At 36.3% G+C, this 23384-nt stretch overlaps 1 protein-coding gene across 1 annotated transcript in view; it reads right to left on the minus strand.

Annotated features, from left to right (window-relative positions):
• The window catches only part of SOX6 (SRY (sex determining region Y)-box 6), a 239801-nt gene that overhangs the window by 138175 nt on the left and 78242 nt on the right, over nucleotides 1-23384 (minus strand). Inside the window, exons 5-6 of the mRNA XM_010150535.1 lie at nucleotides 3854-4026; nucleotides 260-328 (exon numbers count right to left, since the gene is read on the minus strand). Of these exons, the coding sequence (XP_010148837.1) occupies nucleotides 260-328; nucleotides 3854-4026 (242 nt within the window). The remainder of the gene's footprint in view (nucleotides 1-259; nucleotides 329-3853; nucleotides 4027-23384) is intronic.

Consider the following 23384-nt stretch of genomic DNA (forward strand, 5'->3'; position numbering starts at 1 on the left):
AATACAAGTCAAATTGATTGCAGATTTCAGAATTAAATGACAAGATTTAAGAAATAGTTAATGACTTTCAGAATAAAACTCTGCTTATTAAAGAAAAGCTCTTTCCACCAAAAAGATGTTTGACAATTATTTTCTAATACACAAAGTCCTTCCATAAAGAGTGTCTTTACTGAGGCTTTTTTAAAAAAGCGTGTGGCAGCTTCCCTCTCCATAAATGGAATTTAAGTATAATCAGAAGAGAGCAATAAAACACACTGACCTGAATTTGCTGCTGCAGTAGATTGATTTTGTGCTGCTGTTGCAGAAGTTGCTGCTGTTGTCTTGCAATCTATTAGAAATAAAATTTCCATTAAATCGAAACAGTGATATTGAAACTTCAATATTATGAGTGAAAAAAAATCTTATTAGTTATTCTTTATTATATTTTTATTAAGCATAATTTTTAAATGAAGAATATTTTAGAGTTGTCTGTACATGTAACATAAAACTTTTAAATTTAAATGTAACACAAAAATCTGTTAGCCAGTAAGAAATATGTATTTTAAGTATTTATGCCTCAACTCTGCAAAGCATAGAAGCATGGGTTTAGCTGTGTACATGTGAATAATCTCATCACTATGAGACAAAGTGTTTAAGCTTGTGGTGATCTTTGACTATGATGCATTACTGTTAGCTACAATAGGAATGAAACACATGCTTAAAATTAAGTGCTTTGCTGAAAGGGGATGGGATTACCCAGGTGCTTAAGGTTAAACATACATTTTCCTGCTTTGCTGAACTGGAGCCTTAGCTAGTATTTGTCGATGTTTCACCATTCAGCACAAGCTCCTAGGGCAAGCTTCTCTTAACTTCATTCACAATCAGCAGCACATTACTTCTCTTGTAAATCTGAAAGCCTTCCTTGGAACTACTCAAGGAAGTAAGGTCTTATTCTGTGTAAAAGCAGTACCTGATGCTTAGTAACGCATCCTCAACACAACCCTGTGAAATATGTAGATATTCTTACCCTCATGAGGTAGATCCAGTAAGGGATCTGGAACGTGATGGTTCACTATATCCCTTTTCTAACATAGCTGGAGAAGCAAGTGCTCAGGGCAGGGAGTGGTAAGAGGCTAATGAGATTCCCACAAACCATCCGGAATCAGCATGCAAGAGTAGATGAGAAATAGGATCCTGCTCTCAGACCATGGAGTTTTTCCCTGCAATAGGTTACATGGACTGCAGCTATGGAGAAGAAGCCACAGGGAGGTGGGGGGAGCAATTGGGCTTCTGCTTTAGAAGGGTAAGTGTAGCAGAATGACATAAGGACAAGAGATTTGTGTTTCCTGGAAACCCTGGCCTCAGCACTTCTGCTACCTTAATTTCTTAAGTACGACTTCCTCTCCTATAAATATTTATCTAGAGCAGAGGAACCACATAAACCAGCAAGAAGTTGGTGACAAAAGTAGCTTGGTCACTAGAATCCACTGTTTCAGTTTTGGCAAAAACACTCCTGGTCTCCTTCCCCACCGTTTTCTGAGCACACTTACCCTCTCTCTGTTATAAAGAGAGAAAGATAAGTAAACTCTTTTTATGATAAACAAATTACAGAAATGTAGCAAAGATGTTTTGGAAATAAACAATCACATGGTTTTAGTGCAAACTGTTCAGATTAACTCATAGGGAATCTGCAGTTACACATTAACAGCTTGTAATAGCGCACACACAGAGATCAAGCCTGTCATTTCTTTAATCTCTCACTTGGTCACCCAGAAGCAGCTTTGTCATTTTTTTCACTGCTAAAGTTAAAATTCACATCTGTATGGGAGACCACCACAAAATCCATACATGTTTTAAGTCTTGCATATGGCCTCAAAGAGACAAATGGAGGTCTATGTGATTCTGGGGCTGGATCACGGCCAAGTGCCACACAGAAAAGGAATCAAGCAGCTATCACAGCCCAGTACGCTGTTGCTTGTAATAGGGATCAAACTGCCTTTATGAGTTCAAATATTTCTGGATAAATGTCCCAGTAAAGTCAATAAGAACATGGTGAATGAAGACTGAAGAAGCAGCCCTAGTCTGCTAGTGAAAAAGGCAGTTCAAACAGAGCCAGCAGCCAGTGTGCCCAGGTAAACTAGAGGGAACTCCTAAGACCTCAGGTCATCTATTGTCAAATCAGTGGTCAGCAATAGTGTCTGTGCTTGGAAAAGCAACTCTAACTGCCACAGAGAATTTTTAAAATCCTATATGAGAGTTTGAGCTACTATTTTAAATGAGTAACACATCAATTAATGGTGCTTGTCACTAAAGACAGGCTCCGTTGAGTTTGTGTCCACATCGTCCCTGCTGCTAAAATCTCAGTAAATGTAATAGATTATCATGATATTCAACCTTGGAAAGGAATTATTTGTAATTTCACATTGAAATCAGACACTGCATGGAGCTACATCATGGGTCATTCTGTCTGAGTGCTGTGTATCTTTTTTCACAGATAGACAGTATCCTATGTCCAGAATTGTTTGGAGCTGCTGGGAACCTGGCTGCGGCTTAACATGGTAAACTATCCCCAAGGCAAGGATGAGAGCTTTGGTTACATGTGCAGAGGCACTGATCTGCTGGGGTTCAGACTGTTTGTGCCCAGCTTTTTGTACCTGAATGTACAGTATAGTACCATTTGAATAGGCATTTCCTGATGAAAACCAGAAATATACTATGAAGCATCTAATGTCAATGGTTCCTCTTAGATGGAACAGTACTGTGATAGAAAATGTACCCAATAACCCGCAAGGCAATTACCATAGCAGAGTCTTGATGTATAGGCTTGACACAGTAAAGTAGGGTACACAAGCACCATGTGGCTCAAATTCTGAATTTTATTTGCCTATCGGTTGAGCTACATGCTCGCTTCATTGAGCATGACAACCTAGTTTTAAGTGTCATTTAATTTTCATTTTGAAATATAATTACAAAGTGTTCACTGTAAGATATCACTCGTCTGCAAATGTGTCAAGATTAATTTGTGCTAGCTTATTCACAAGTGTCAATAGTTAATTACTGTGTCATCTCTGGATGGCTAAATGACATTCTAACTTCTGATTTTTTACAGTGTTCCTTTATGTTATTTTCCATTAGGGGATGAGTCCGTATTCCTACATGTGGGCAAATACTCAAGCACATAAAATACCAGACGTCACAACTCATTAAAATCAACAGAGCATATATTGCTGTATATATCCTATAAAATACGTTTAACTGAAAAGATAATTCTAGTAATAATGTCAGATTCCTAAAAACCACACATTAATTTGGATCTGTCTGATCTAATGTCTAGAGGACGAGTTTATGGGATCACTGTTGTTACACTTTTGTAAAACGAGAAAAGGACAGCTCTTTGGACAACTCCATCTTTAACACAAACAAACAAATGAAAAAACAAAGCCCTCCCCCCCCCCCACCCACACACACACTGAACAAACAAATCAAACCTTACTTTTAGAAGATATTTGAATGCATGGGGATGCTTAAGGGTTTTTTTCCCAACTATTTTCTTGTCAAAAAGAGAAAGACTTAAATACTGGTTATAGTCTGGCATATTTGTAACTCCCAAAATTGCACCTCAGTGCAAGAAGCAAGAACTGTGAAATCTATCAACCGCCATTTATTCTAGGAAAGAAATCATTTGAATGTCCACACCCACTTTTTTTTTTTCCTCAGGGTCCTATAATATTTCCTCCTTCTAGAAAAAATTGTAATTTCTGAAGATATTTAAGCTTTTTTTAACAAAAAAGACAAAAGGAAACACCAAAGAGAACACTTTACGATAAGCATTCTGCATGAAACATTTTCACAGGTTTCTTTCTTGGAGCCTCACCTGTTCTTGCTGTTGGCGAGCAAGGTCCATTTGCTGCCGTTGTTTTTCAATTTGTGAGGCTGCCAGCTTTTTCTGTTCATCATGGGCAGCCAGAAGCTGCTCCCGTAAACTGATCAGCTGTGTGATCATAGTAGAGAGCTGTCGCTCTTTTTCTGCCAGGCTTTCTGGTGTACCTAAATGAGAAGGAAAGACGTACTGTAAATATGAGATAAACCATAGTTACCAAGTAATATTCACACACACACACACACAAAAAAAAGGCTGAATCACCAACATGCTTATTTCAAGTGGCAGCTTGAATATATATTTTACTAACAAATCCCAAAAGAATCTAGCACATAGCATTGCTGTGCTCTAAGCAGTGGATAATATAACAAAAATTGCAGCAGCAAAGAAACAGAGTATTCCTTTTTTTCTGACAGGAGTAATTAACAATGCACTGTGTACAAATCCATATATATTTTCCACCTAAATCTCTCAAGTATGATAAATACATTCACAGTTTATTAGACATAATTTTCCTTCACTTTAGATATTCTGTTGTTTTTTTCCCCAAGTATGTAAACATGCTAAAAAAAACCCCAACAAACAAACCTTAAAAGATGCTGTTCAGCGGAAGAAGCAGTTTAATACCTTATTGATCATTTCTCTAAAATACCCATATATCTGGTAGGTCATTTGGGTAAATGTAAGCTTTGGTTATGGAATGTGTATTAAAAATGAGTTCTACTTGTCCCTAAGAGAAATGTCTAACCTGAGAAAATGGCTTAAAAATTCTCATTTAACTTTCAAAGTTTACTCTACAGAGAGCACTTAATTAATATGAAACTACGGTACATTTATTCTTTGCACTAATGATGCTTAATGGTCTGTTTATGGGTAAATTGCATGGGTCTCCTAAGTAGAGAGTACAGGGTCCTTCTGCAAATCAATCCGAAAATATCCCATCTTACGTATAAACATATTACTCTGTCACAAACAGCAATGTCAGCTCCTATATTTGAGCCATACACTGCATTTCCTTGTGTGAGCATCTCAGACCCACAGCACTATGAGAGGTAATATAATTACAGTAAAGGCAGCGTTTCTGGAATATTGGAAGAGCATCTGAAAGACGTTTGCAGTTGAATGTGGGATAAATGAAGCAATTTTATGTTGTACAGGAGGAACTGAGAGTTAGAGAAGAAGCAAACCAAATCAAGAACAAGTCAGGTCTGTAATCTGCCACAATGACATGAGAAATGGCACAAAAGAGAAGGTGTTGGCACACTTCCTTTCCTCCATTCACAACAGAGGACTGTGATAAAGAAGTCACAGAAGTTTTGAAGAGGAAGAAAATGTGTGAGGAACAGGACCTGGGAGGGAATGGAGAAACTGTCACCAAAATTATGACTCCACCTTCTTCCCAGGAGTAAGATGGATATCTTCTAGGGAAGAGAAGAAAGAGGTTGATAGGTTTCATAAGGAGAGGGAAGACAAAACAGACTCCTGCCAAGCAGGTGACAAACCCAAGATGCTCTACTATTTACATCGTGCTACGATGGGAACAATATAGTTCTTAAACAGTATTTCATTTGCAAAAGCAGCATACAAGAAAACCTCTGTCTATTATCACTTTCTATGGAAAAAGAAACTGCATGGCTTAAGACATTCACTCTAAACACGGCAAACTCCCTGAAACAAAGGGTTCCTGGTTTTCTGTACATTTCTTATACGCATTTAACAACACAAAGTACTGAAAATATTCAATTTCTTAGCCACTATTAACTACCTTAGTTTCAAGAGTCTGCAACAAACTGATGTTTCAGTACCATGTAATGCCAAATCTTAATTCTGTATAGATGTGACACAGGCCTCCGGACAAGGAAAAATGAGTAACTTCTGTTGCAGTGTAAGTTTTAAAAATGGTTAGCAATCTTAGTCATCAGAAGTATGATGGATGCATGAAGTTAAACCTGAAGGATGCTCTACTATTCAGACTAACTCATTGCAAAACGCTAGTGTGATATGTGTGACTGAAGAAATAAGAGAGCTCTGTGCAAAAATCTGTTTCAAAACAACAACAAAAAAAAAGATTTTTGAAAGTCAGCTTAGGCCAGGAAAATGCACTGAAGGTACTGCCTTGTCAGGACCCATTAGCTTGTACTGAGCTTCACACTGTTGACATCAGTGCAATTATCTGTAACTTCAGTACAGACTTAACTTTCTTATTATGACTCCATCCCGAAGATTTTGCACCATGGATCAAAGGTTATTTAGGTGCTTTTGAATATTTTATTGTACACGGAAACTAAATTTCACAGATAAAAGACTATTCTGCCAAAGAAAAACTCCTTTACCCATTGTGACTAGATCACCACTCCACCTATTTTAGAAAGTTAATGGGAAGCAACCTCCTGCCTCGAATTATACTTACTGCCATGCACTGCCACCTGGGAAACCACAGCTTGAGACACATCTGTCAAGCAGCTTTGGCATTGTAATCCAGGCCCCTAATCTTAGAGTCATAAAATATTTCACACACCCAAAGCAGTTATTAATCTCCTGCTCCATTTCCACATTATTCTATATATTTTGTACTTGCTTCATAATTTGAGTAGAAAGCTACCACAAAGAGTGCCTGCTAAGGCTACAAAATGTGATTGCTTTGTTATGATTAGTTAGAACTATTTGATATAGTTGCAGCAAATTTATAAGGTCATTTATTTTTCTTTTTTTCTGAATTTTATACAATAGCAGGCAGAAGTAACTGTTCTCATTCAGGAATTCATAGTAATTGTTTTTCTTTCCTTTTTGCCTCCAGAGAAACACATCTGAAATGAATGACCCCATTTAAAGTGCTCTACTCTTTAATTTGTACTGTGCTATGTAATCCAACAACAGAATAGAACTGATAACCACAAAATGTACACTGTGCTCCTGGAAAATAGCAAGACCTCCATGAAGCTGCAAGACACCTAACCAAACACTGCTCAAGACAAGAAAAAGCCTAAGATGCAGAATGTTGTATGAACAGTGTGGAGGCGAGGTATAATTTAATTTTAGACTGGAAAATCCCAACCATTATTTTACAGTTTAAATACCTATAAAAACTAACTTGCTCAGAATGCAGACCAGATTGAGCTGATCTGGCTGGGCCAAGAGAGGTCATCAGTAGCTGTGTGCCATCATCATCTGTTTTGCATCCACTTACTGCAGCAAGCAACGAGATTCCTAAACTCATTACCAGTAAATAAACTTCTTCTGCTGACTAAAACTATCTATAAATAAAATTAAAATATGGCTATCTGTAAAATATATTTGCCATAAATAGAGATAAAACAAAAAGGTTAGTAAAAAATATACAGTAAATATGCCAGCTTTCATAAAATATTATATATCACAGCTCGCGCTCTGTTCTAATCCTATTCTCTTGCTCTAAAGACAGCAGTGCTTTTTTTTTTCCATGGGGTCTTCCTTATCCCCAAAACACATCTGTCTTGAGTTTCTCTCAGATTTGTCAGGTGGATCAGTGCTCCCCAGGGCCTGCTCCATCTGAAGTATTTTAATTTGACTAAACACCTGATTTATTTTATCTCTCCGATGAGAAAGGCAGTTTGTCTTAATAGAGCCTGTCAGCCTACAGTCCCATTCACAGCAATTTACAGGCAGCCAGGGATGCTGGAAAAGAAGAGTGCTGTGATTCTGTATTTTATCCTCCTCCAGAAAGCACCTAAAAGCAGCTATTCACTGCTACTGCATGTGGCATTTTAGAACTGAATTAGCTTTTTATTCAAGTAACTACACTTGTTGTGAATAGCTTATCTGTAAAATTGCTACATTCACTACTGATTTTATTAACCTTTGGCTCTATCACAAAATGGTCTTCAGTTAGGAAAGACCTTTAAAATTGACACATTTTTCTTAGGGGCCTTTATTTCAGTGACTGAATTTGATCCATTGACTCCCTTTACCAGCAGTATTTAAAATTTTAAGTGTTGGTGGGAAGTCGATAGTGTTTAAGGACTTCTTTTTAAAATGAAAATATAACAGTCTCATCAAAATTTCAGAAAAAATAGTTATTATTTTTGATAGTCCTTCAGTTATGTATTCTTGCCTTCGTGATTAAAATCATAAACCAAAAATAATTTGTTTGTACTAATATTTAATTTTTTCTTTTATGCTTATTGTTTTACCCCTAATTTTTGTATGGATTTGAGCAGAAATTGAGTGAAAATTAGCAGATTGAACAGAACTCAGGCATCAAAGAGAACTTTTAAGAAATTCTGGTCATAGGTCAATCGAACCAGAAGTGAGAAAATAAAAAGTAGCTATAAATCTGCTGAAAAAGAGAGAAGGGTTCAACGTGTAGTGTGAAATTACATTTAGAAAGAATTCTGCTTTTGACAAAAACCTACTTTTTAAAACTGATCACGAATTACATAATTTCTCTACATGAAGTAATAGAAAGATCATCATGTATCTTACGATGCATTTCATAAACAACATCTTGCGTTTTATCTACCTAGATTTAAGCATTGAAAAAAAAGATTAAAAAAATCTATTATCCAGTAAGTAGACATACATACCATAACTATAGTACCTATATTAATCTCTGGTTTTACACCACTTCTATTACCTCTTACTACATATTCGGCCTATATACAGATGTAGCCCTATGTCAACAAATACAGGAGGGTTTTCAATGTTAAATTTGGAACTGTCCCTGTGGCAACTTGTCATGAGATAGAGGCAGAGTAATAACTGCTGGTAGGGGAAAAAAAAGCAGGAATAACAAAAAATAGATTTCTAGACTTACCTAGTATAATTCAAACTAATCTCTTTCACACTTAGCAAAAGAAAACAAGATAAAACCACATATTCTATCATGTGAATAAAGACAAAATACTGCAGTCATAAATAAGCCAAAAATGTATAGGCATGATCCAAAGCTTGCCGAAGTAGGATTCTTAGCTGTGACACTAAATTACTGTGGGTTCTTGAATGTGCTTGCCTTAGTTTCCCAGCGTGTACACAAAGTAAAACACTACCAATCAGAGATTTTTATCCCTGGTTAGCTAATGCTTCTGAAGTGCCTTGAGATCTTCGCATGTAATCTCTACACAGCTGCAAAGTATTATTGGTTCTCTTGAACTCTGTGATTGGTGTAAAGCATGACAAATCTCATCCTTGTTTATGCACTGCATCTAAACTAACTTTTGCCCCACATACTTATAGGAAATACAAATTAATAAATCACAAATGATTACTCTTGTTATGTTTTTAGAATAAACACATAGTGTGACTTTAATGAAATCAAGAGACAGTAACACGTGAAAGAAGTGTGGACTTTGCCAGAAACCGAGGGTTTTAAATCACATAACTGCAGTGCCAAAGTATCATCAACCAAAGCAATTCAATCAACAATCAAAAATTATCTCAAATCAAGTTAAGCAATTCCAGCATTAAAAAAAAAAATAAAGGAAGGCTTTATGAATCAATCCTCCTGTTAGTTTGGTTTTGGGTTTTTTATGGACATTGTTTGAAAAGAAAGCAAAACCACAATACTAGACATAAAAGAAAGTGTATTTGATCTTAGCTGCCCAGAGATAACCTGGTTAAACCATTCTGTCTAACACTGCATTCTGCAGCACACATCAGATAGACTGTGATGTCTCTACTTCACAGGCTCTGTCCAGCGTTTAGCATTTACCCTTTTTTGATTGGGTCACCTTTTAAATGCCACAAAATAGGGCAGCAAAAGTCAACAAAAATAAACAGGGAAAACAGAAGAAAGTAACAATCTAATGCAAAGGCTTGGGAGATAAAAGTCACTTTGTAAGGGCTGCCTGGCTAAGGAGCCCCCTTGCCATTGCAATAGCATCTAATTTGAGTTCTAACTCCAACAGCAGTTTAAAAAGCTTTCCACTCTAAAGGGCCCCAAGTGCATCATAAAGATAAAGCATTTCAGTAGAAAACAGCCACAAAGACCTCTATTATCTTATCAGTCTTTGGTTACAACAGCTGAACCAATATGACTAAGTTCTGAATGACTTTTTTTTTCCCCCCTTCTTTTTATAACACTAGAATACTGGAATTTCTTTATTTCACGATCAGTTAGCAATTGTTGATGTTCCCATATGCTACTATCCAGTCCTTAGTCAATAAAAAGTTTTATAAATGCTTCCATTGTGCTTTGTAGCATCTCAGTGCAGAAGGCAGCTTAGCAAACATGTCCAGCATGCAAACCACACCGGAGGGATTCCTTTGTGAAGGTGTGAGATCCCCCTGACCCCCTTATATCTTAAAATGATTCTGTGTTTTAAGATTTGAGCCAGGAAAAATTAATACCTTATGTCCATAAACAATAATGGGAATTAATATTAGGAAGTACTGAAAACATTCTGTAGAGCAAAATCTGTTTGTCAGGTTTAGAAAAAAAAAAAAAAGGCTTGTTAGCTATGCTAATGAGAAGGATAAAAATGCTTTACTGACAATCTGAAGGATTCATCCTAGTTTTACATATACTAAACCTCAGATGCTTGAGCCATTTCTTAGGTGGCAGCGATTTGAAACTATGAGTCACAGAACAGGGGAGTTTTAATGCAATCCTAAACTTACCATAGGCCAGACTGTCTTTCCTAGGCTAGCCATAGAATTTCAGGTAGCAGGGTGAAAATGAAATTACCTCAGTGAGGTCATGATGGTCCTTCATTTTCCCGTCTCGGTATGCACACAGACAGGTGAGAGAGCGGGCAGGGACCCGCAGCCGCATGTCTGACAGCGAATGTCAGGGTTCTGAACCCACCACCTCCTAGTGTGGATCATGCCAACTTTTCATCCAGTCCATACATATGTCTTGCCCAATGGAGGGAGACAGTACACATGCAGAAGAGCGATCCACATCCAGCTCTCTCCCAGACATTAAGCTGGGATAGAGACAGGAGTCCCTGGGCCTAAGTGTCTCCACAGGCCCTCGCTTCACCATTGCACATCTGAGCATCCAGGTTCAACTGTACCCTATTCAACCATCTGAAGTGTTGCACTCAGCTCTTTGTTCACTTCTCAAAAGAATTTGAAGGATTTATCCCTTCTTCAGACTTCACGAATCATGGAACAGTTTATTCTGCGTTAAGAACAACTAAGTCACGGGAATGTGTATAGTTACCCAGCTGAATATTTCCTGTAAAGGTTTGCCGTCACCTGATGGCAACTGAGGCAGGCTTGCCTTCCTTAGCATTTCCCAGCCAACACTTGTGCCTTAGCTTTGCTCCTGCAGATAACCACCTCTTCTGAGACAATATTTCTTTTGTGACCTTTAACATTTTTTTGATCTCGTGTGTGCTGCATTTTTTTGTTCTTGCGTTGTTTGTTAGAAATTCTCAAGTGTTTCCTGAGCAATACCTTCTGTTCAGAGGTTTTCTTCCTTGACTGGTTTTCACAACAGTTCTAATCAAAGCAAACCAATACGTTCAAAAAATAGACGCTGCAGTGACTGGATGAACATAAACTGTTCAGAAGTTACTAGCCAACAGCAACAAAACTGTCAAAGGGCTCTGCTGGGCAAAGGATAGGATTGTGTAGTGCCTCAACAGCTCATGGAGCAGCACAATGATACGTTGACCGATTTTTAGGGATGTGGTGAACCCACAGTTGAGTCCTAAAATGTAATCCATGCCAGGAATGTAGGAAAGAATGTGATGTTAGCCAGAGCTTCAGCCTCCCCCTCTTCCAAACCAGCACCCAGCAAAAAGCAGAATTCCAACAAATCTCTTGGACGCCTTACATTTTTAACACACATGAAAAGATCTCTATCTGACACAAGGCTTGGAAGGTTTTAACTATGTTTAGAGATTTCATTACTATCTCACACATACAGGTCTATTTTAGTATTGTTGGCTATTTAAAAAAAAGAAGGAAAAAAATCACTATACTTTAGCCAGTTTCTTAGTATTATTCTTGAATTCCAGAACTTTTCACCTTACATTCTAAAGAATACTAGAAGTACATATTAAGTGTTAATTCAAGTACATATTAAATGTTAATTCATGCATGTGCATGTGGAAGAAAGAAGATGACAATTTTTTGAATAAATTATTCCTAGGGTTTTCAGCAGCAAATAGCAATTCGGTTATAAATGCTTTAGTGCTTTCAGTGGGCTTCGAAATGCTTTGTATATATTCAATATGAGTTGTTGAGACTGTGTGGGGAAAATGTAATAATATTGCATATAAACAGAGAAATAGATATTCTACATTGCAGCTAAAAACTCACAGCCGACACATTCTTGCTGAATTAGAATATAACAATACAGCAGAGGCTACAGGCTGTGAGTAATCTGTACAGCGATACAAACACTAAAATATGATGTAAAGAGAAAAGACAAATTAGTAGTTTTATTCTGTTAAGTGAGAAGACTGTAGCCCAGGGCATAACACACCAAAATAAAATTAACATGGTGGTGTTACACAGAGAGCAAAGTTTGTATTATTAATATTATTATTATTTAGTCTAATGCTCAATTCCAATGCTTTTAAAGTAAAAAAAAATTTGAAAACAATAGAGGAGTAAAGATTGTCCATCCATTTAAGGTACTCACTCAGGACTTGAGAGAGCTGAAAAAATATCCTGACCTTCAATTTCAGTTTTTCCCATTTAAATACAGATGACAGTACTTTCCTAGATCAGGGAGGGGGAAGGGGAGAAGGATGTTATTCTAAGGAATGGAATAGTAAAGATTCCAAAGTGTATTTTTGGGTCATACAACAGAATGGAATAGTATATTAAAAAATAAAAAATCCAAAGGTTAAAGGAGATAGTGGAAGTGAAAAGAATTGATAAATAGAAAAAAAGAAAAAAATTAAGAAGGAAAGAAAATAATGTAATTATACAGCAGTTCTTCTTCTGAGATACCAGAATCTGTGTTAATAAGGATAACAGAAATACTTAAATGTCACAGTACGAATAAACTTTCAGGAACCTTCTCTGTGCAAACATCCCCACACAGATCATGTTTACTAGGTTGTTTTTTTTTTTTTTTTTGTGGAAGTTAACATCTTAAGTTAAAATGGCAGAAGATTGATTCACTTCTTCCTATCAGAGAACACAGATTAAGCACAAAATACAGTAGAAGGCCAATGTTATGTCTTCCTCAAGGAGATGAGAAAGACATAAAAAAACTTTGAAAGTTAAATTCTGTGAATTTTCTCATTTACAAAGGCTGTACAACTAGCTTCAACCCAACAGTCCTACCTTGCTTTAAGTCATCACATAACAAAACAGGGGAAGTCTTGCAGGGAAATGGAGACATCCAAAGATTTTTCCTCTGAAGAGGAAAGTACTATATCAAGACCCTCAATAACAATGGTGTTCACAGTGCTTGTTGCTTCTTCATTACACTGGAGTTAACAACTCAGCAGGCCTAATTCTTTCTTCACATTATTTACATATACATGTAGAACCAGGAACTTTAGAAGGAACATCCTTTATTTACAAGAGTATGAGAACTGATCACCATGTTCCTATAAATAGTTAAGTGAAGCCAGTTGTTCCCCTTCCCTATTATTTTATCTCTGAACCTGACTCAAAACACATGGAGTCTTTCATCAGCTTTGGCTCAGTTTTGTAATTGTCAGAAGACCAATAGCAGACACGTCAAATAGAAGTCCAAAGTATCTTATCACTGAACATTATGGAATAACATTCTCTCTTTCCATTTCTACTCACTTTATTAGGTATATCGAAATAAAATCATAAAGAAATTAGTAAAGATATTTTAAATGCACTTTCTTATTAAATTCTTACCTTTCTCCATGGGCAGCTTAAAGCTTATTATCAAACTAGAGAAGTGTAACTGAGCATGAGGTGCTTACACAGAGAAATACTGCCTCACCTTTCACACCAGCTTCAGAGGGATGCCAACACAACCAGTATTTTGTCCTAAACATTATTTTGCTTCCTGAATAATTCTGCGGGTTTTTTTCTCATTTTCTCTTCTGATTCATAAAATTTTCTGAAGAGTTCTGCTGCACTAGTAGTGTCACTATGTCTTAATTTAATTGTTTTAGATGTTTGAAATCAGTGAAAAACCACTACCCTCCATTTCCAGAAAATCAGAAAAATATTTTATTTCTAGACGAACATTTGCACCCTTGCCTTGATACCGAGGAACGGATGGCCTGATATATGAATTCCAAGCCATCTCTAATATCCATATAAAACACTGTAGTAAAAGCTGTAAGAAAAATGCTTTTTTGTAACTTCACATTTAGATGTGAAATGATATTTTGTTTTGCTTCTATACAATCATAAGTAGCACCTTCTTTGGAATTACAATGTTGAGAGTCAAAACTGATGACAGTCTGGAACAAGTAGGATCTTATCAACACGAAAGGATTAGTAGTCTGCTGGAGAAAAAAATGTAAATGGAGAATTCAGGACTGATTTTGAAATTGCTCCATTTCATTGATTGTTCTTTCATAACAGTATACAGCTGGACAAAAAACATTTTGTTTCCATATTCAATTTTAACAAGTGATTTCTGGGTACCATGATACTAAATGAATCTTATTTTTTTCTTATGTAAACATGATACAATTCCAATTGATCTATACAATTTTTCATATCTTCGTGATGGGGTGCAAGTACAAAAAATCACTTGTTTGGAAGGAAGAGCTTTCCAATTAAAACGTGTATCTTCAATCACAGGGATGCACTGAATATCTGTTCTATCTAATTTTATTCTGGAAAGAGAATTCTATATGTACATGCATAAAAATGACTGGAAGGAAGCTGAGTTTAGAGGAAGTCAGTTTAATATCTCATTTGATGAGTATAGCTCGTGTGAATTAGATTACATTAATTTCCCTCTATAACAGGACTTGCAGTTACTTGTGATTTTTTTAGCTGATATTTGTCTTGCATAAAAAAGTTCCTGATGTAAAAGAAGCTTTTGCTTGTTTGTTCAGTCTTCTTACTTTGTCTGAACTATGGATTAATAATGAAGGATGAAAAAGAATCATATATTTTAATTACATTTTCTATTTTAATCATCAAGCTACAGAAAAAGAGAATTTTTTTTTCTGCCTTTTGTCACAGTATTTGCAGAAATAGCATGATACTTCCCTTTGAACAGTTAAGAATAATTTGCACCACAATGTCTATAAATGCATACACAGGGTGATGGTAAAAGGTGGCAGCTGAAGTCCGTACAGCTTTTATGTGTAGTGCTAGTGCTGGACACGTGCAAATCAGGTGAAAACACATGCCATCACTGTATCTTCCTGCAAGGCTAATCTACTTTTAAGCAGGATGATGTGGTGCCTTATATTGAACCTGAACATCTGTGTACTAGGAAGGTGGAAGGTCTATGAGGACAAGGACAGGAATTAATACTTGTTCCTATGAGTGCAAGAAGGGAAGACATCCTTTTCCACAGATGCTACTGCAGCTTTTTTTATAAAAAGCTAATAAATTTACATATTAGGATTCAATTAATCGAGTTCATTTGCCTTAAAAAAAAAAAAAAACACCAACACTGGGAATCACATTCTAAAACACTCTAGGAATCTTGCCCCTCTTCCTATAATCAAAATTTTAACCCAAATGCATTTTTCTACTGCATCCAGAATGCACAATATACACAGGAGAGGAGATGTGCCCCTGTGAAATGTACTCTGAGTTACGATGTCTTGCAATTTTGTTTCATATCTTCTTAAATAAGTTACTTCCATGACTTTTTAGTTAGTAGTTATTAGCTACACCACTCAGAAATGTCTAAATATAAATCTGAGGAGTATTAGTACTGCAAGATTTATATACTTTAAATATAAATTTTAATTTTGATCTTAATTACATGTTCATCTTTCATGTCTTACAAATACAAACAAGTATATCAATGAAAAACTTATATTTGCCTCTGAAGATTTTTATTGCCTCTGGTGATAAGTAATGAAGAAGCAAAGTTTATTGCAAAACAAGGACATTTGCATAGCCTGTCTATCATGGAAGCTGTAAAGAAGAAACTTCCTACTTCATCTGAGAAGAGACAATTTAGTCAAAAGCCTTTGATATGTATGGAAAAGCAATAACATTTTATACATTAGAATGTGCCCACAGAAGTCAGTTGAAGGATTTACACTTATTTCAGTGGGCTTTGAAACAGGACCATTGATATATTCATTAATAACGGCATTAGGTGGTCAAAAATTGGCAGCTTCAGGCTTCTAAATCTGAATATTATTTTAAATTTCTTTCATAATCAAACAGTTATGAACTGAAAGTGCTACTTATCTGCTACACACAACCTAGTAATCTGTAAAACCAATTCAGCAGAACATATCAATGTTATCAATGAGTTATCATGTTTTTCAAGATAACTGCAACCTCACTAGTTGGGTATGAGAAACAAAAAGCAAACAAGTAAACTATGCTTGTTGTTCCCTCAAGGTTTACATTGTAAGTAAATAAATAAATAATTAGGACACATTCCAAACAAATTAGAATTCTATGACAAGCTGCTTGTGTTCCTACGAAACCTGCTACAAAATTACCAGTCAAATTTTCTAACAGCAGAAAAACTTCCTAAATCACATTAACCAGAGCACAAAGGAGGTGGCCTACATTTTCAGACTGAAGTTCCACACATATTCTAAGTGTGTTCTGGTATAATTATGCTTTAACCACAAGCATGAGCATGTTTAGCCAGATGTTTCTAAGAAGCAACTAAAAGTACAGTTGGAAATTTTCTTAATTCAATTTATTTGTATACCTAGTTGATCACAAACCAAAACATTTATCACAGCCCTTCACTACAGAATCAGTGGTAATGAAATTCTTCACAGTCCCAAACCAGGGAGTGGGGTCATGTTATTTTTTTGTGCTTACATGGCTATTTTACCATTCAAACTGGATCACTCAGAATGAAAACATAAACTGCCTATTCAAGACACTTAATTTAATATTCAAAGGTCTAAACTCATGCACAACTTCAAGCACAGTCTAAAGATAATTCAGAATAAATCTTGAAGCACAGGGAGCATGTAAGTAACACACCAAGAAATTTTTAATTCCATTATAACAGCATTCTAATTCAATATATTATAAATAGACCTGAGATACATTTAAGTAATCAGGATCCCCTGATTGTTCCTCTCTCCTTAAGCCAATACACTGCCCAGGTTGCATTTTTATTACTTTATTCCTACATTGACCACAATTTCATCATTATTTTTCCTTCATAACAAGACAATAAAACTAAAACTAGAAATGAAGAAGAGGAGCAGGGAAAACAGATTTCTACTGAGACTTCTCTCAATTAGTTTTGAAAGTTAATCATGTTCTTTTTTAACAACCTATTTAAAAAAATGAGGTATGGCTGGAACAACATACCTATTGCAACTCAATGCAACGTTTCTGACAAGTTTTTCAGCAGTTGCATTGGCGTAACTGTGATGCTGAAATACAACGCACTAAAATGAAGGCTAATTGTGACTGCAAAATCCTTTTGCATGCAAGCAATACATCTAATGGTCGTTTCCTCCCTATGAATTTGTATTGGGTTTGTGTGGGTTTTAGCAGAGGGGAGGGGCTACAGGGGTGGTTCCTTTGAGAAGCTGCCAGAAGCTTCCCTGGACCCAAGTCAGACCCACCTCTGGCCAAGGCGGAGCCAATTACCACCTCTGTGATTGACGTATTTAAGAGGGGAAAACCAAGGGAACCTGTGGTGGAAAGAGACAAACAACCAGGCAGACACCCAGGTCTGGGTGCAGAAAGGAGGGAGAAGGTGCCCAGAGCAGAGGTTCCCCTCAGCCTGTGGTGAGAGGGCACTGTGTCCTGCAGCCATGGAGGGTCACAGACCCCCCTGCAGAAGAGTAGGTGACTGCACCTGAAGAAGCCCCTGAATTTGTGGAGGGGTGGGGGAAGGTGTTTTTAATATGGGGTTTCATCTCTTGTTGCCCCACTCTGATTTGATTGGTAACAAATTAAATTGATTTTTCCCCAAGTTGATTCTGTTTTGCCCATGACCGTAACTGGTGAGTGATCCCTCTCTGTCCTTGTCTCAATCCACAACCCTTTCCTTGTATTTTCTCCTCCCCATCCCATCAGGAGAAGGAGAGAGAGAGCAGCTGGGTGGTGCTGAGTTGCCAGCTGGATCTAAAGCATGACAGAATTTTAAATATATATCAAAATCTCAGTCTGTTTGCATCTGTAAAGTTCTCACGTATATTTCCAAGGGGTTTCTTAGATTTAGGTGTCTCTGAGCCAGGTTTTTTTAAAAGGGATTTAGGACTGTTACTATTGCAGCTAGATCTATGGCCGTGTTTAAAAAAAAAAAAATGTTAAGCATCTAACAGCCATTAACTCAGAAGACATCTTACACTATTTCAAAAAATGAGATAGATATGTCTGAAGCATATAACACCACCTTGAAATTTTTCAGTTCATTTTCATCCGAAGTGGTTCTTCACACAGTGGGCACTAGAGCCAGGGAATACCTTCCTAAAAGATGCCATGGTCTTCAAGTTTTACATAGCCTTAAGAGGAGACTGAACAAGCATTTGAAAGAGAGATCTAGTTGACTGATACAAAATAAACAAACCACATAACATAATCCTAGCCTCTGACTATTTTAGTTTGAAAGTATATGCTTTTCCTGTTCTTACTTCTTCCTGTCTGTCCGTTTATGATTAATACTGGAGTCAAATGGATGTTTGGCTGGTTTTTTTTTCCATTTTATACCAAAGATTTCCTTTCCACTTTTCTTCTGAGTTCTTGGGTAGCAACTTTAGCCCTTCAAATATAGTATTACATTATCATTTTTCTGTATGGGAATTCATACCTACAGTTCAACCAACTGTCTTTTCTTAACACTTTTGATGTGCAACACCAGCTAGTGGACATGAGAACCTGTGAAAGTATATACACAGGCTTAGGGCTGACATGTTTCAGTCAAAACTTTCGGTTGCTCACTTTGAGTTGCCCAGGTAATAATGTTACCACAAAAAAGGTTTTCAACTGCACCCTTACAGCTAACTTCTAACCTATAACCATCAATACATTAGGTTATCATCAAAATTTCAAGGTATCAAAATAAACAGAGTCATAAATGGAAATTGTTGAAGGACTGCTGAAGGACGTGGGTTATTTAGATATCATTTTCTAGAACTCAGTAGCACCTTGGTAACTTCAGGGTAGCAAGAACTGTATTGACCTACAGGTTTTCAAATTCCTCCTTGGACCTCTTCCATTGTTGGCTTGATATGTAATAGCAAAGATGAGATTTTTCTGCTCTTGTGTACGTTAAATGTTCTGCATTTAGGGGATCTCAGGAGCTTGCAGTACAGCTAAGCTTGCTGTAAACTTTGTTACATCATGTACTCAACATATACAGACAAAAGTCCATATAAGACAACCAGTTTGCATAAGAGGATGAATGAATACTAATCTGACATGTAAAGATGTTACAGAAAATGCATTTATAAGGCAACATTCATTCACACTTATTTTCCTATGCAAAAAAAAAAAAAAAAGGTTTTTACTAACTCAACTACTCAGTATTGCTTTAGGTATTAATTCAGTGTATATATTTGAGGAGGAATGAGTTTCTCAGTTTCTTAACCAACTGCACAACTCTACACCTGCTACAACATAGCTAACTGATCAAAAAGACCACTACTGTAAAAACCTGAACAGGTATTCATGGCCAAAATGTTACCTAGTTTACCAACTAATCTTCTAATTCTCACAGTATTTGCTATCTTCTATCATTTCTACCTATATTCAACCTCCTTCAGAACTCCAATGAAAAAAACTATGTTATTTAAAAAAAAAAATACACACCTCTAGAGGTTAAAGACCATCACAGAATCTGAGTCTATAAATGTTACTATTTTGGACAGTAGCCGGAGTCTCAGTTCTGGTGATGCCAGCTGGTCTACAGGATCTGAATTTGATCAGTGAAGAGCCATGTTCTCCTTCTACAAACCATGCTGCAGTGGTTGGACTGGGCCTACTGCAAGGAACCCTTTTCTTCTTTGCAAAGACTATTTGATTAAAACAAGTTAAACAAAATTGATTTCCCTTACATGAATCTCCAGTTTTCCTCTCTTCCAAACTTAAACTTTATATTAATTTGTTATTATTAATTTATGAATGTGTTTAAAGCATTCAGACAGTTTACATTGGCATAACTGTCATAATGTAAATATCTTAGAGCAGATTCAGCTGACGTGCAGTTAACACCTATATTTTGTCACAGGTGATTTGACAATTATCACCATAGACCTTTTCAGTAGATACAACTATAATTCAGAAAAGTGTTTTTCTCAGTGTTTGTTAGCACAATACATGTGGAAGGGAACAGGAAGAGGCAAAGTGAGAGAAGAGACTTACCTAGCTATGAAGTTAACTAAACTTTAGCTGCATGGGGAGACTGACTATGGTTTTTCCAGGTCAGCGGGCATACAATTCTCACTATGGCCCACTCACAGCCTGTTCTTAGCACCAAGCGTTCATATTTGTCTAATGGTGGGATATGTTATCTGACAGTATGCAGAGAAACCCAAAGTCAATCACTGTTATCTTGAAAAGTGGCAGACCATAACCTGATAGGCTAAAGTATTCCTTTTTAGAAAAATCCTTATATTTCAAAAGAAGTGGACACCCTCATTACTGGCTGAAGCTTGAGTAACCCAAAATTACACTCTAGGACCCTTGGGAGGTGAAGATAACAAAATAGAGAATTAATTAATTTACAAATATACCCTGAAGTCAGAACCTTCCATTCACTACCGCCCCTAAAAGAAAATCCGCAGCCATCCTGTGCCTGTTGCAGAATCTCAACAATACGTAGACAAATAGATCCTGGCACCAGAGTAAAGCAGCAAAGGTAAAAAGAAGTTCTTTCAGTTACAAGTTAAAAGGAACTCTGTGATTCTTAATGAATCTGAAAAACACAAACCACAGAACAGTTATGCCCATTTCATTTTTTTTACCTTCCTTAGTAAACCTCTGTTTGCATTCCGTTGATGTTACCAATCAAAACTTAAAGTCTCTGTAAGCTTTCTCACATTTAGAAAAACTTAAGTTTTACAGACCTACATAAAATACCTGTATACACTACACGGACTTTAGAAATCCTGCAACTTGAATGCACCACCTGCATTTTACCAGTAGATTCTATTTTAGTACCTGTAATAAGACAGTATTCCAGCTTCCAGAGAGAACTACAATTGTCTAGTAAACAGTTACATCAATGATCAAACCCCATAACTAAATTTCAAACTGTAATGAACCTTGTCTATAAATAATTTTCTGATCTTAGGGGTTAGAACTGTGATCTTATTTCAACAGAACACATCGGGGCACATATCTATCTACAGTATTTCCAAGTTAAAACAAATGCAAAAGATGTATCTTCACATATAGTAGTAGTATGTTTAAAAATGTGGGAAATGTCAACCACTTACATACTTTCATATTATCCCTAATTAATACAAATTGCATTTAATTTCACATTTAGTAAAACATATTGCTGCCCAAAATAAGGACTATAATTTTTATCAGCAATTATTATTACTGATGTATCAACACAATTATTTAAATTCAATGTATATAGAGGCAGAATCCATGCACGCATTTACAGTTTTTGTTCCCTCTGTGCTTCTTCCCTAATTTTTGTGGCTTGGAGCTCCTCCAGATGCTGTCTATGACTTTGTGGTTTTGTATTTGAGATCCCATCTCCTGATTCATAGCATTCCTTGATTGACAAACAGATTCAGATATGCAAACAAACAGTTACCTGTATATAGTCTGCATCTGGCAGCTGCACTGCTAAGTTTTCCATTTGTGGTGAACTTAATGTTCCAGATTTTACCCATTTCTTGGGTCTCTGAGTCACTGTGCTTACTGAGCTATTCAATAACTGGTGACATATGTGATCTCCACACTGCAAGCTGCACTTCAGATTCAGAGGATTTTCCTTTTCTCCCTCCCCCTCCATAAACTAAATTATTTAAAAAACAACACAAGGTTTTGTATTTCTAAACTGATGTGCCTTCTAATTGAATGCAGAACACTTTCAAACTATTTCCATTTAGAGGCCCATTTTTTTCAGATTTTAATGCACAGTATAATACCTTCATTGGTAGATTAAAATTGTTTGACTAGAAGTAAAACCTATTATTATATGCTTTTTTAGCGGTTTTGTCTTGTATAATGTAGGATGAATTATGTAAAACATACCAAACAGGATACTCTACAAGCTGCTACTTGCATGCTGCAAACAATCACAGTTTCACTGATAGACTGGGACTTAACATCTTAAAATTCCTGTGGAAATCAAGTGCATTTTAAGTATTGGGTTTGATTATTTAATCAGACAACTTGCATTTTGCCCTGGCTAATTTGGAAGGCTGATAATATTTTACTCATAAAATAATTGTGCACCTGTTGTGATGGAAACCTATTCAAACAAATCTTAATAGAAACGAGGATTCATTCCCAACATGAGTGTCTTAGCCTCTCATTACTGCTATCTATGGGGCAACAAATTTTAAACAGCTATTGAACAGGTCTTTGCGTAATCTTGTATAACTCTTAAAGAACATTTATGACAATGTGACTAATATTAAACTTTGTTAATTCATATCAATACAGACCAGGGTAAATATTAGGATACATGGGTCAAACTAATTAATAGTAATTTAAAGAAAAAACAGATAAGAGAAAATATGTATATAAAAATAGTATTTCAGTGTAGGAGCTAATGACAAAGAACCATTTTGGATCAAGCTGCCTGGGTATAAATCTATTAATGTTATTAACACAGAGGGTAATACGTACGATGAACTCATGGAATAGGGCAGACTATGTCCTTAATAGATTTCTATTTCTGTTTCCTCTGTTCAGAAAAATTTTTCAATATAGCTCTCTCTATTTGCTTTACAATTCACATATTCATATTAATTGATGACACTTCATCCTTTTAGTGTTTTCACAAATTTTCTCTATTGGCAAATTATGCCAGAATGAGGAAAAAAAAATGTTGGAGGGAGTGGAAAAGAGAGACATTATATAATTTGATCCAAAATAAATACCTGGGGTAAGGACAGAAGGGAAACAGTGAATTGAGACCAATTCACACACCAAGTAATAGGGCAGTATCATGAATGACCTGATTGGAGAAAGGGATCCCAGTTAGCCTGAAATCACTTTAATGTTGGCAGGAGGAGGTGAAAACAAGGAAAATGAGTCTGCTTTGGCTAAATCTGCCCTTTGGCAGAAAACTGTCAGATCATTGGTCATATCTGAAATGAGGTGACACAGTTAGACAAATCAAGACCACTTGAAAAAAATACTGATAGTTAACCTCTTTCAAAGGGTCAACCTGTTTAGAGAGGACAAGGACAACCCTTGTATTTCTTCTTCTATTTCTCATTCAGCTTGGGCTTTTGAGGCAGCGGCTGTGTCAGGTTGCACATTATATTCTTGCTGTTCTCAGTTGCATATGAGTTTCCCCAATGTGCTTATACCTAATTTCTTCTTAGTAATA

This window comes from Eurypyga helias, unplaced genomic scaffold (genome assembly GCF_000690775.1).
Source record: "Eurypyga helias isolate BGI_N326 unplaced genomic scaffold, ASM69077v1 scaffold8274, whole genome shotgun sequence".
NCBI classification, from domain to species: domain Eukaryota; kingdom Metazoa; phylum Chordata; class Aves; order Eurypygiformes; family Eurypygidae; genus Eurypyga; species Eurypyga helias.